The sequence below is a fragment of the Panthera uncia genome, chromosome A2, assembly GCF_023721935.1.
Source record: "Panthera uncia isolate 11264 chromosome A2, Puncia_PCG_1.0, whole genome shotgun sequence".
NCBI classification, from domain to species: Eukaryota; Metazoa; Chordata; class Mammalia; order Carnivora; family Felidae; genus Panthera; species Panthera uncia.
Window position 1 is genome coordinate 2,519,400 of NC_064816.1, and position 14,105 is coordinate 2,533,504.

General features: G+C 62.7%; 1 protein-coding gene across 2 annotated transcripts; it reads right to left on the reverse strand.

Annotated features, from left to right (window-relative positions):
• Positions 1 to 1,365: 1,365 nt before the first annotated feature.
• On the reverse strand, positions 1,366 to 12,292 carry TBXA2R (thromboxane A2 receptor). Of its 2 annotated transcripts, none has more exons than XM_049639603.1 (3): positions 11,869 to 12,292; positions 6,830 to 7,674; positions 1,366 to 2,653 (listed from the first exon to the last, which is right to left on the reverse strand). In XM_049639603.1, exons 2-3 carry the CDS (start codon positions 7,613 to 7,615, stop codon positions 2,408 to 2,410), a joined length of 1,032 nt encoding a protein of 343 aa, XP_049495560.1. In that variant the 5' UTR covers positions 7,616 to 7,674; positions 11,869 to 12,292; the 3' UTR covers positions 1,366 to 2,407. The 2 variants fall into 2 exon arrangements, with proteins under 2 accessions (XP_049495560.1, XP_049495561.1); XM_049639604.1 differs by lacking the exon at positions 11,869 to 12,292 and adding an exon at positions 10,759 to 10,879.
• Positions 12,293 to 14,105: the final 1,813 nt, after the last annotated feature.

Sequence of the window (14,105 nt, forward strand, 5' to 3'; positions counted from 1 at the left end):
TCCAGAAGCCTGATCAGTTCTAGAACCCAGCTCAGCTCTGACACCCAGCTCACTTCAGAGACCCAGCCCCGTGCAAGAATTCAGCCCAGCTCTGGAGCCCAGCTTGGCTCCAGAACTCAGTCTAGCTCGGAGACCTGGCTCAGCTCTGAGATTCAGCTCAGCCCCGAAACCCAGCTCTGTTCTAGAGCCCAGCTCAGTCCCAGGATTCAGTTCAACTCTGAGACACAGCCCAGCTCTCGAAGCCACACCAGTTCAAGAATACAGCCCAGCTCTGGAACTCACTTCAGTTCCCGAACCCGGCCTGTTTCTGGACCCCAACCCAACTCCAGAACCCTGATCAGTTCTGGAACCCAGCTCAGTTCTGAGACCCAGCCTGCCTCAGAGACCCAGCCCCGTGCAAGAATTCAGCCCAGCTCTGGAGCCCAGTCCAGATCCAGGATTCGGTTCAGCCCTGAGACCCCGCCCAACTCTGAAACCCAGAGCAGTGCAAGAACTCAGCCCAGCTCTGGACCTTGCCTTAGTTCTAGAACCCAGCCTGTTTCGGGAACCCGCTCCAGCTCCAGGACCCAGACCAGCTCAGAGATCCAGCACCTGCAGATCTCTGGCCTTGACCTTAGAACCCAGGCTGGTCTCACTTCTCCAGCCCCCAGAGCCCTGACTCTGGCCCCTAGCACAGTCTCTCGGCCTCAGCCCCGGCCCCATGATCTGGTACATGGAACCCAGGCCGACCCCGGCCTGAGCCAAAGCCCAGCAACTTCCTACCCGGCCCCTCAGCCACAGATCCCCTCAGCCCCCCAGAAACCAGCCCTCTTCCCCAAGCCTCGGCTCGGACCCCAACAGTCCCCCCCACCCACCATATCTGTCTGCCCCCAGGGAGCAGTTCTGCCCCCAGGGAGCCCCTCCTGCATTCCCAGCCCCTGAATGCCTGGCTCAGGGACCTGTCCCCTCCCCCATGTTCAAGGAGTCATCAGAGCCCCTCCCCCACCAAGGGGAGCTATAGTTTGAGGAGGACATCTGTTGGCCTCCGTGGTCTCCCCCATCCTGCCTCCTGCCCCTCCCAGCCTGGGTCCCCCCTGGAAGCAGCAGGTGACCTCATTCCCCCAGCAGGTTGCAGGGGTGGGGAGGGGGGCGGGTGGCAGGGAGAGTGGAAACAGGGGCTTTAGTTTCACCGGGGCCTGGCTCTTGAGAGCTGTAAGCAGATCCCAGGTCTGTGGAGTGGAAAGCTGGCAGGGGTGGGGCGGGGCGGGGTGGGCTGGGGGGGAGGGGGAGAGGCCTGCGGGCAGGAGGTGGAGAAACGGGGAGCAGGAGGGGAATTCCGTCCTCATGTACCTCGAGGGCTCGTGGGAAATAAAGGCACCTCCCACCCCGGCAGCTGGATGTGTCATTTCTGGGGGGAGTTCCTGGGAAGACAGAGGAAGGGGCAGGCAGGAGGGTTTAGGGGGCTGACGTGACCACACCGGGTGCTTCTCAGGCGTCTACTCTGTGCCAAGCTCTTTGCCAAGCGCTGTGCATGAGCTCGGGCACCTGCACGAGCACACACACACACACACACACACACACGGGTGGTAAAGGCTCAGTCCTCTGTCCCTCCCATGGATGTTTATTGAGCATCTGCTGTGGGCCAAGTGCCTTCTGTTCAAGGCCCTGGGGTCTGAAGTGGTGTGGGAGCAGCTACCCGAGTGAGGGAGTGAGCCCTGCTTGGGACGGGGGCGGGGGGGCTGGGTAGCAATTGTTCACGTCCCAGTCCTGCCTGTCTCTGTCTGTCTCCTCTCTTTTCCTCACCTGCGAATGGGTTTAATGCCAGAACCCCAGGGACTGTAGGATGACAGGAGACCGGACCCACAAAGTGCTTAGTCAAGACTCCAGAAAGGAGGTGAGGAGTCAGAACCCAGCCCCCTCCCCTCCCCCTTCCCCTGCACCCCAGCTCTGCTCAGGCGGCCGCCCGCCTGTCGGTGAAGATCTATGCCGTCTGGACCCAGAGGGAAACAAAGACGGCCGGCGGGGCTAAGACGTATTTTGGCCAGGGAGGGGGTGTCCTGCCTATTCCTGCTCAATATTTTCTAAACAGGGCCTTCTTGGGTGGGGGTGTCAAGCTGACCCAACGGTACCCCCCAGTAAGCAGGTCGTATCGGGTCCGAGGGCCCCCGCTTCTGGAGGATTTCTGGAAGGGGAGGCTTGCAAGTCTGATCTCCTCGGACACCCACCCCACAGGCCTGCCCACCCTTGGGGGGAGGGGGGAGAAGGGACGGGAGGGAGGAGTTAGGGAGTCCCCAGGGCGGATGGAGGACAGCCCGCAGGCCTGCCCTTCGGCGTCTCGGTCCTTCCGACGCTCCCGGCTCCTGGGGCTTCCGAAGAGACCGGCCGTGACCCTCGGGAGCGCCCCGACCGGCTGTCCCCCCGCCGGGTCCTACTGCACCGTGGGCCTCTGGGTGAGCTGGGGCTGCAGGGACAGCGACCTGGGCCGGGCGCCGAGGCAAGGGTGGAGACGCCGGATCACGGCCCGGCGGAACAGGATGTACACCCAGGGGTCCAGGATCTGGTTCCAGGTGGCCACGCGCAGGTAAATGAGCAGCCGTTGCTCCGTGGCTCGCGACAGCTGTCCGGTCGGGCTCATGGCGGGCGGGCTGCGCAGCACCGTCTGGGCGATGAACACCTGCCGGGGGTCAGAGCGGTTAGCCAGGGACCCCGCCGGCCCCCAGCCCGGCCCCTCACCGGCCCCTTCCCTGCGGGCCCCCCCCCCCCCCCGCCCCGGGGGCAGCTGAGATCCAGTGCTGGTTGTGCCCCGGCTTTGCTGTGTGACCTCGGGAGAGCCGCCTGACCTCTCTGGGCTGCAGCTGATGGAGCTAGAAGACAGCACGCTTTTCCTGCCTCTCTCGGGGGCACAATTAAAAATGGTGGGAAAGAAACAGAGACCTGGAGGGGGAAGCAGGCGGAGTCACCGTTCCTGCCCCAGCGTTACTGTTCGATTCGTGCGAAAGGTAGAATACAACATTGGACTATAAAGTTGCCCATGAAATCCTTAATTTTTTTAAGTTTATTTATTTTGAGAGAGAGGGAGAGAGAGCGAGAGCCAGGGAGGAGTAGAGACAGAATCCCAAGCAGGCTCCAGGCTCCGAGCCATCAGCACAGAGCCCAACGCGGGGCTCGAACTCACGAACCGTGAGATCATGACCTGAGCCGAAACCAAGAGTCAGACGCTTCACCGACTGAACCACCCAGGCGCCCCTACTTAATTTTTATATCATATATTTTATTTTAAGTAATTATATCTTGCGTTGAAATTTATATTTTATGTAATTATATTTTATATGATTTTGACACAATTTTATATTAAATAATTCCATGTTAAACTTGTATACTGAATCATTTAAGTATATTTCATTACTGTTGACATTTGTGTTTAATATTACATATGTCATATAAGTTATTTACAAATATATAATACAACGAATAGCTAATATACTGTTAATTATAATATATAGTATTTAAAATATATATTACAAGTATAATCATATAACTGTATCATTGATACAATTAGGTACAAATGATAACTCAATAACAATGTAATAGTTATAATGTATATTTTGTAACTATAATGAAAATTTATGTTAAGCATGATCATAATTCACATGATGTTAAATTCTTCTATTAAAATAAACTGGTATATTGAAATTATATTAACATTGGGACACCGGGGCTGGTTCAGTCTAAAGAGCCTGTGACTCAGTCTCAGGGTTGGGAATTCGAGCCCCACGTTGTGTGTAGAGATTCCTTAAAAATAAAATCTGGGGGGGGCGCCTGGGTGGCTCAGTCGGTTAAGCGTCCGACTTCAGCTCAGGTCACGATCTCGCGGTCTGTGAGTTCGAGCCCCGCATCGGGCTCCGTGCTGTCAGTGAGGCACCTGTTTGGGATTCTCTCCGTCTCCCTCTCTCTCTCTGGCCCTCCCCTGCTTGTACTCTCTCTCTCTCTCTCTCTCTCTCAAAATAAACAAACTTTAAAAATAAAAGTAAAATAAAATCTTTAAAAACTTGTATTTATATTGTTTCCTGAGCACCTACTGTGTGCTGGGCAAGGCTGGGGGCAGACACACTGGGTCCCTCCGGCGTGGGTCCGCAGTCCCCACCAGGATGGTGGCCAGGCTGTCAGAGCGTGCGGGTGGGGGTGGCAGAGCCACGGTGGAGGAGGGGTGAGGCCCGCAGGAGCCCAGAGCGGGCACCTGAGCTGACCGAGGGGGAGGGGCGGTGACCGGCTGGCGGGTGGGAGTTTCCCCAGGTGAGTTCGCAGGGAGCGTCTGGGGGCCTGTCTTGGGGGGCGATGGGAGCCAGGGGAGGCTCTAGAGCGGGGGGTGGTCAGGGGCCAAATCTGGCCCTCCGCGTCTTTCTGCCTCCTTTTGTTTGCTTTGTCCTTTGCTTTGGTTTTGTTGTTATGTCGAGAATGTCCTTCCACGTGTGAACAGTGGGAGAAAAAATAGAAAGGAGCATATCTGTGGCACGTGAAAACGACATGGGATTCAAACCTCGGCGTCCACGAACGGAGCCCAGGGGCGCAAGCCACGTGCATTTTCCCCGTCGTCGGTGGCTGCCTTCACGCTCCCTTGGGCCGGGCCGAGTCGCTGTGACGGAGACCGTGCCTGGAATATTCCCTGCCCGGCCCTTTATGAGAAAGCTTACCCCCAAAGGGGACTCAGGAATTGTTTCGTGAGGCAGGGGTTCTACCCGGGATGCCTTCCCCCTTCGGTCTAGCGAGCGAACTCCTATTCATGCGTCAGAGCCCCAGTTCTGACGACTCGGAGCAGGACGGAGCTCCTTCTGGGTGTTACCAAGAGCCAGGAGGCTGGAGGGCAGGGTCCTCGTCGGCCGACGGCTGTGTGTATCTCGGCCGGGGGAGGGAAGCAGGGAGCCTGCGAGGAACCCGTTCCCGGGGTGGGTGCCAGCCACGGGCACCTACGGGTTCCCGCGGGAGCGTCAGTTACAGGACGGTGCTTCTGGCTGACGGAGGTGTTCTTGACCTGTCCTCGGCGTGTCCCTCCCAGGCCTGTTCTCACGGATCTGAGAACACTTATGTATTCACTTATTACTAGTGCATCCCTCACATGTACTGGGCGGCACCTGAGTCGGGTCCCTCCAGGGCTTCTCCCTCCCCCCCGGGGTAGAAGCCCAAATTCTCCCCTCGGCCCCCCAAGGCCCTCGGCGACCTGTGCCCGTCCCCTCTCCGCCCTCCCGTCCTCCCTCCCTCCCCCTCCCCCACTCTGCTCCAACCACACAGGCCTCCGGGCTGTTCCTCCCACACTCTAGGCAGGGTCCTGCCTCAGGACCTTGGCCCATGCTGCGCCCGCTGCCTGGAATGCTTTCGCCCTCAGAGCTCCACACGGCTTACCCCTCTACCATGTCTTTGCTCAAATGTCACCTTCACCAAGAGGCCCCTGACCAGGATCTGCCCTCCAGCCTGCAATCCCTTGGGACAGACACCCAGAACGGGCCCTGCTCCGCCCTGAACCCTTGGGGCTGGCGCTCTGAAACACGGATAGGAGTTTAACTGCTAGACAAAAACCAGGAAGGCGTCCCAGGTAGAATCTCGCTGAATCGCTAAACGACTCCTGAGTCCCCTTTGGTGACAAACTTTTTCTTAAAGGACCGTATAACACTCGAAACGCGGTCTCTGTCGCCACTAAGCTCTGCAGCGTGAAAGCCCCATGGAACCGAACGGGCGCGGCCGTGTTCCAACAGGACTTTATTTCTGGAGGCGGAAATGGGAACTCCGTGGCATTTGCACGTGTCACAAAATACGATGCGTCTTTGTACCTTTCCTCTAACCGTTCACATATGCCAGACGTTGTAGCAAAACAAACAAACGAAAAAAAACAAGGCAAAAGCAAGAACAAATCCGCGATCTTTCCATTCGCGGGTTGCCTTGTTTTGGTTTGTTTTTGGGGTTCTGTTTTTAAGTGATCGCTACGCCCGACGTGGGGCTCGAACTCACGATCCTGAGACCAGGAGTCGCCCGCTCCAGCGGCGGAGGGAGCAGACTAAGTTCACGGCCCGCCTGCCCCGCTGGCAAGAGCTCCCGGAAGCACAGGATGTCTGCTGTGTCCTCGGCGCCTAGAGCGGAGCCTTGTACACAGGAGTCGCTCGTGACACGCTTGTTGGAAGAACGAACGAATGAGCGAGCTCATTTCGACCTCGCCATCACGCTTTCGGATCCCCGTAACCAGACAGCAAGGCTGGAGGAGGAGGGGAGCCCGGAGCCAGAGTCACACGGCAAGTCCTCATGGGACGTGGGCTGGGGACCGCGTGTCTGACTTCAGACGCCAGACTCGTCCCGATCAAACAGAAATGGAAAGACAACCACCCCGAGTGGCCAACTTACACCAATCACTCGCAGGGCTTGGGCCCAGCCTCCCCGACTCGGAAAACCTGGGCAGGCCTGGGTTCCAGCCCAGAACCAGGCACGGAGTAGACTCAGGAGATGTTTGATGATTCAGCAACACTACCTAGAGTGGCTTCCTTGGCTTTGTTAAGAAAACTCCTATTCATCCCTCAAGACCCCAGCTCCCACGCCCGTCCCCTGGGAAGCCTTCTCCGATGCCCCAGATGGAATCCTGGAGCCCCTCCCTGGGCATCCCCGTCGCGCCCCCGGCTTGGGGGTTATCTGCGTCCCGCTCGTGAGCTCCTCGAGGAAGGACGCCCGAACCCTGGGGTCCGTGCCCACGTTTTCCCGGGCGGGTGACAACCGGGAGACTTAAATCCATGCGGCTGAGCCCGGTCACCAGGAGCGGCAGGAGCCCCGAGCAGGCCCCCCCCCCCCCCCCCCCCGCCCGCCCGCCACTCACCAGCAGCGGCATCCAGCAGATCGTGGCCACCACCATGATGCCCGTGAGCTGAGCCATCATCTCGACCTCACAGTCCCGTGGGCGCTGCTGGGCGGCCTCCTGGCCGTGGTACACGTGGCACAGAGTGGCCACGCTGATCGTGTTGAGCAGGAAGGACAGCCCCACCGAGAGGCCGCCCAGGAGCGAGAACAGCAGGCCGAAGGCCACGTCCCCGGGCTGGGCGCCGAGCGTCAGGAAGCACCAGGAGCCGGGATACTGCACCGTGTAGCGGCCGACGCCCAGCAGGGGCAGCAGGCCCAGCGCCAGCGCCGAGGTCCACACCAGCCCCACCGTGGCCCAGGCGCGGCGCCGGGAGGCGGCCGCGGGCCGCGAGAAGGGCCGGGTGATGCCCAGGTAGCGCTCCGAGGCCATGGCGGCCCCCAGCCACAGCGGGCAGAGGCCGAAGAAGACCATGACGACGCCCATGAACTGGCAGAGGCGGCAGCCGGGGTCCACGGCGCGCCAGTCGAAGAGGATGGCGTGCTGGGCCACCACGATGGCGCCGGTGACCAGCAGCCCCACGAAGTCGGTGAGGACCAGGCCGCAGAGGAAGGTGAGGAAGGAGGAGCGGGCGTGCGAGCCGCCCTGCCGCGCACCGGCCAGCACGCTCAGGGCCAGCAGGTTGGACGCCAGGCCCACGAGGCAGAAGGAGGCGGCGAACCAGGGGGAGGCGATGAGCTGCCGCTCTTCCAGGGTGATGTTGGTGGGCCGGAAACAGGGCCCCGGGGCGCTGCCGTTGGGCCACATGGCGCCGGGTCACCAACCCATCGGGCCGGGGGCGGCGGGCGGGGGCGGCTCGGGCACACCTGGGGGAGCAGGCAGAAGAAACGCGGGTGATCCACGCTGCCCTTGAATCCGCGCGGGCCTGGCGAACTCCTACGCGGGCTTCAACGCCCCAGTCCAAATGACCCTCTTCGCTTTTCTTTGTTTTTATGTTTGTTTATTTTGAGAGAGAGAGAGAGAAAGAGAGACAGCACGGGCAGGAGAGGGGAGGCTACGAATGGTGACACCACGACACGAGCCGAGATCAAGTCGGACACTCAACTGACCGAGCCGCCCAGGCGCCCCGAATAACCCCTCTTTGAAGAAACCTTCCCCGACTTGCCTCGCTCCCCGCTCAGTCGTATCACTACCCGTACCGCCTCCAACTCTGTCCTGCCCCGGTGGCCGTGACCCTCAAGGGTGAGGACCACTGCCGTCTCCTCTGTGACCCCTGGAGACCTGTTAGTATTTTCTGGGTGTCCGAGAAGAACCCAGAGAGAGGCCCTGGGTTTGAACGGCAGCCCCAGGCACCCCCCGGCGTGGCCCCAGGCAAATGATTTCTGCCCTCCGGGCACCACCGCCCCCTGCTTGTCACCCCTCTGAGCCCCTGTCACCCCTCTGAGCCCCTGTCGCCCCTCTGAGCCCCTGTCGCCCCTCTGAGCCCTTGTCGGACTGCAGAATCCAGGATGGGTGGGGAGGGCAGCTGGACATCGGCCAGAGGTCCCGGCTCCCAGGCCGGCTCTGAGGTCAGCCTCTGGGTCACCAGTTGTCGCGCACGCATGGCGGGGGGCCCGACACCTCCCGCGTTTTAGGACGACGCTTCCTGGCACATGTTGCAATCGTGTGGATTCTTCCCCGCCGCCCCCGTTTTCAGGGCATTGTTTTCATAATAAGAAACAAACCCAGAAATCCGGTTCCATTCTGGGAACAGAAACACGGCTCATGGGCAGTGACAGACTCCCCGGGGATGGGCTATAAATGGCAGCGAGAGGGACCTGGTCCTCGCGGTGGGGCCGGGCGACAAAACCAGAGACATCTGGGCCTGACTTCTGCGAATGTGGACGAACACACCAGATGTGGGGACGTCAAGGAGAAATAAATTGAGAGATCATTCAAAAAACAGCTCCCGGTTCCCCAAAAGACAGGAAGGCTCCCTGTGTGGGCAGCAGGGGTTCCCGGGGTGGGGGTGGGGAAGAGCGGGTGAAGGCGGGCAGACATGGGAAGTACGGGGGTGGCCGGGCAGGGAAAGCTCACAAAGGTCCTACTGTGACACCCATTTTGCAGAGGGGGCAAACCGAGGCACGTTAGTTAAATCTCTTGTCCGAGGTCCCACAGCCTGGCCCGAGTTGATCTCAGGGGGTAAATCCAGGTCTCGTTACGTATAAATGCGTGTAAACGATTCGAAGGTTTGCCAATAACCAGATGGGGGGCGTGGGGTGGAGATTTCCTTTAAGGGATGGGATTTTCTTTCTTTTTTTTGTTAATTTTTAAATATTTTTGAGAGAGACAGAGCGTGAGTGGGGGAGGGGCACAGAGAGGGAGACACAGAATCCCAAGCAGGCTCCAGGCTCCGAGCTGTCAGCGCAGAGCCCGATGCGGGGCTCGAACCTACAAACTGTGAGATCATGACCTGAGCCGAAGTCGGGCGCTCAACGGACTGAGCCACCCGGGCGCCCCCGAGGGACAGCATTTCCTACAAGTGGGTCAGATGGGCCCGGGGTCCAGGCCTCGCTGCCTACCCTCTCACTGACTCTGGTCTAGTCGCACGCCTCGTCCCTTCCTGTAAGGGGCCTGATGACGGGAACGAGTGGGTCCGAGTACAGGGCTCAGGGCCTCGTGGGTGCCCTCAGGGTGGTGGCCGTGGCCACCTTCCCACGTGTTCCCTGCTGTGCTGGCCTGGTCCCTCTGCTCAGCGACTCCTTACCCAGCTTCTGACACCCGCACCGACTTTCCCTCCCAGGCTGAGCGCCCAGACCACCTCCTCGGCGGCGGCGGGGTGGGGCCTCCGGTGGGAACACTGAGGCCCCGGGAGAAGTGCGGGGGCAGCATGGCGGGGGGCTTTCCGCGGTGACCCGCAACCTTCCCCTCCGCGGCAGGGCAGGGGTGCGTGCTCTGCCGTCACAGATTTGGCCTGCATTTGGATTCCCCTCGGGACGGGGCACTCTCTCCCTCCAGAGCTGGAGTGCACCGTTGCGGGACATTCCCGGGGACTTGGGCTGTGCCTGCGACCACTGACCTCACCCCAGGCTGGAGTGACCGCGAGCTAGGGGCTCCTCCTGGGCCCACAGCGCCAGCCCCTGTGGGAGGCTCCGTGAACTGCTGATTCGACTGCTGATTCACCCGGAGACCGCCTCACGCCTCCCGTGTCTGGGAACAAACCTGTGACCCAGAGCTCTCGGCCCCAGGGGGAGGCTGGAAACTGGCCTGACTCCCTCTGGCCACAGCCTCTGGTTTCCAGTCCCCTCGGGGACAGGTCCTGGTGACAGCTGCCTTCCCGAGTTCCCCAGGCAACCACGCCAGCCCCGCAGGGGCACCTGGCAAAGCCTCCCTTCCCCTCCCCCCACCCTCACCCCCAGACGGGCTGGGAGCGGACGGCAGGGCCCTGTCCTCGCCACAGCCCGAGGTCCACAATCAGCACCGTGTGGCCCTTCGGGGGAACCCATCCTCCTTTCTGTGCCTCGTGGGGGGGCCTGGCGCCCAGATCCGCTAGACAGACTCAGGATTCCGTGGCCCAAGAGCAGGGGGTCCCGCTTCCAGAACCCGCAGGGCCTCGAGTCGAGAATTCCAAGGGGCTGAGGTTCTAGAGCTTTGATGGGAACGTGGCTGGGTCCTGGGTCCAGAACTTCCGTCTCAGCTCCTGGCTCCAGGGTCAGCCCACCTGGGTGAGGCCTGGTGGCTCCTTCCAGCTGCCCCAGAGCCTCAGGCACCAGGCCTCCCATGCCCAGCCCCCTGCGGAATGCGATCTCCGGTTCCCAAGCGCCAGGCCCCTCCTCTGCCTGTGGGTGGGTCCCTGGCTCTCCTCCCCCACCCCCTCCTGTCGGCCGAGCCAGCCATCTCTCAACACGTCTCTCCCCCTCTCCCCCCACTCGACGGCTTGCAAGGCCTCCTGTCCCCACGCCCAGGCTCACCCAGACTCCCGCAGGGGCGACGCTGACCTCTGACCGGCTCGCCGGAGTCCCAGGCTGGGGGGGGGGTAAACTGTGCCAAGCCTCAGTGTCCCCTCCTCCGTGAAACGGGGAGAAAGCCTCAGCGTCCCCTCCTCTGTGAAACGGGGAGAACCACGACACTGAGCCGCCTGCTGGCATTCCGGCTGATTTTCTGGGCCCGACCTGCTCCCACCCAGGCCCCTCCCCGCCCGGGAGCCTTCCCTGCCCTGCGGGAGCTCAGAGGTCGGCTCCTGGCCGGCCAGGCGCACGGGGGCAGCCCTGAGGTGGCCCCAGCACATTTGCTAAGTGCTCTGAGCGCCGTCCAGGTGACCAACGGTGTCACCTTTTCAGGGACCAGGCCAGCCCGGGGCCTGACGCAGGCTCGCAGGCCCACGGGTGTGGACCCCTCCACAGACACCGCACACCAATGTCAGCCCCCAGGCCTGCCCCACCTCCCCTCACCACACCATGAGGCTTAATTTCCGGGACCTTTTCCTGTTTGTGACACCAAGCCGGCCCCCACCCCAGAGGGTGCAAAGTGGGGCCGCCAGGGCCCGCCCCACTAGGTCTGAGCCCAGCCTCCGCCCTGACTCAAGGGGCCCCCGGGAGCCTCAGTTTCCTTATCTGTACAGTGGGTGCTCTCCAGGGCTCGCCACTCACCTGCACAAGAGGGCAGGTGTGAGGTGAGGGGACAGGCCTGGGGGCCCTTGGCCGTGGTTGAGGATGGGCACTGAGTTACAGTGATGGTCCCGACGTGGGCTGAGACCGGCCACACACGCACAGACACGGGCTCGCAGCCACGCCCAGCGCCTTGCACCCTCCCTGCGGCGCCGAAGGACCCTGAGTGGCCCCGCAGGCTCCCAGGGAAACACAGAGGCACGTCGCGGGCCACACCGGGACAGGCGCCGGGCGGACGGCAGGGGCACGACGGCACACTCCGGTCGCAGACCTGGTCTCAGCACCGCCCGGGGACACCTAGCACCTGGCGACCGGCGGTGGGGGGGGGGGGGGACACACCCACAGCGGGGCGGGCCGCCGGACACATCCTGCCCGCGCTCACGCCGCGCCCCTAACCTGGCGGGCCGGCCTCACCTGGAGACGACGATCCGTGGCCTGCGCTGGGGTCGCCCCTGTCGCACAGCCCGGCTGGCCGACGTGCGGGTGTCGGGCTCAGGCCGGGGAGGGCGGAGCGGGGAGCAGGGCGGTCGGGCCTCCCGGGGCCCCCGGGGAAACCGAGTCACGGCCGGGGGCGGGACGCACAGAGGACCCCGGCGCTGCCCCGTTTCCGCAGGGCACGGATGGAGGGCGCGGCAGCTCAGGACGCCAGGCTGCGCGACGTCCTCCGGGGCTGGAGGAGGGGCGCCGAGTCCTCCCCGCCTGGAAGCGGGGTCCGCGGGGGCTAAAAATAGCCCAGGATGGGGGCTCCGCGCAGCGGCCCGCGCCCTGTCGGTCCCTGTCTGTCTCTCCTGCGTCTCTCACCGGCCCCTCCCCCTGGCGCTGGCCACGCCCCTCAGGCCTGGCCTGGCCGATGGGGGTCAGGGGGCGCCCCCCAGTCCGCTGGGGACCCGGCTCGGCCCCCTGGGCTCAGGGACAGGGATGCGGTGGCCGGGGCCCTCTCGGGGGACTGTAGCCTGGGCCCCCCCCCCAGCTGGGCCCCCTCTTTGCACTTCTGCCGCCAGGCCCCGCGTTGTTCACCGTCTGGGCAGCACCCGAGATCGGGAGGGGCCGGGCGTCCCCCTCCCCTCCCCACCCCCCCTCCCGGCAGAATCAGGCCCCGAGGGGCCCAGGGCTCTAAGCCGGTGAACCTGGTGGGGCTGGGCCTGGCACACAGTAGGTACCTAATCAATGCGGGGGTCTGTTTAGAGGGGAGGACGGGCGTCCTGCTGAGACAGGCTTTCCTGGAGCAGGTCGGTGGGACGCGGTGGGTCGCCGCATTCCGGGGGGAGGGTCCTGTGAGGACAAAGGCTTGGAGATGGCAGTGAAACCAGCGAAGGGACCGCCCCTGGAGGGCCGCCTGCAGTGAGGGGGTCCGTTTCCCCCTGGCCTCCACCCCCCACCCCAGTGTCAGGTGGGAAAGGCTGTCGGCCCGGTGCCCGCAGGACTGATGGGAGGATGAGGCGTGGGCTCCCAGGCAGGGTCCACTTCCTTTTGAAGACCCCCCCCCCCCCCCCCCCCCCCAGACCCAGGGCTCTGGGCCAGCCTCCTCAGCCACAAAAACAGAGGGTGACCAGGCTGGGGACGGCTACAGCACGGGCCTGTGCTAGACGGTCCTTAGGTGGGTGAAGGGGGTCCGGGAGCCCTTGAAGCTGCGTGCAGGGCAGGACTTGGGCGTGGAGGGATCCCCTGGGCCTCACTGGCCCCACGTCAGGCCCCGAGTGGGCCAGGACTGACCGGTTTGGCCTAGACTCTGCCCCACCCAGTGCTCGGGGATCTGGGAGGGTCGCCTGAGGTCAGGCTCTGAGTGAGGACCACGTGCTCCCGCCCTCCCCTGCGTGTCTGACACCCCTTCTCTGGCTGCCCCTCCACCATCCTTCCCGCCTCCAAGCCTTCACTCACACCCAGCATCCTTCCAGAAGGCCCCTCCCCTGCCCTATCCCATTGTCTGAGGCCCTGAGGCAGTGAGCCCATCAGCTCTCATCCTTCCCGGTAGGGGATCCCCCCAACTCCCAACTCCGGCCTCTGGCAGAGCCCTGGCTCAGAGGACTCCCCCCCCACACCCCGCGCCCCCCGCCCCGTAAAGCCTACTCTCCTACCCTCCAACCCTCTTCCAGTGCAATTCTGTGTCCTAGCCCATGTGGCCGGACAATGTGGAGTCAGACCTGCCCTCGAGGATGCCCCCCCGTGGCTGGAGAAAGAAAGACCGGGGTGGGGAGCGTCGGCGCCGGGGCTTTGTAGGATGGACAGGAGTTCGCCAGGTCCGAGAGACACGGTGGCGACAGACACTCCCCGTTTAAAACTTAAGAGAGGAGACCGAGCGTGCGGCTTCCGGGAATCGCAAGGAGGCAGATGTGATGGAGCGGCTGTGGCGCGGGGCTGGAGGGAGGCTGTCCTCTCCCCACTTCCTCTGGGCCGAGATAACAAGGGCAACGTCCCTTCTGGGAACCGGCCACAGCAGGCGTCGGAGAAGGGCACTGGACTCGCATTTGGCCTGGGCCTCGCGGCAGCTCTGCGCGGCGGCGGGGAGAGACGCTCGTGAAGACAGGGAAAGACCGGGGGGGGGGGGGGCCGGCTGGCTCCGTGGGCGCAGCGCGCAACTCTCTTGGTCTCAGGGTTGTGAGTTCGAGCCCCATGTTAGGTGTAGAGCTTACGTTAAAAAAAAAAATATATTA

Bases quoted from the DNA above. Each gene is read 5' to 3' on its own strand.
- TBXA2R (XM_049639603.1), bottom strand. From the start codon at position 7,615: ATGTGGCCCAACGGCAGCGCCCCGGGGCCCTGTTTCCGGCCCACCAAC. The intron at 2,654-6,829 runs GTGAGTGGCGGG...GACCCCCGGCAG, and splicing joins TCTGCTGGATGCCGCTGCTG to GTGTTCATCGCCCAGACGGT.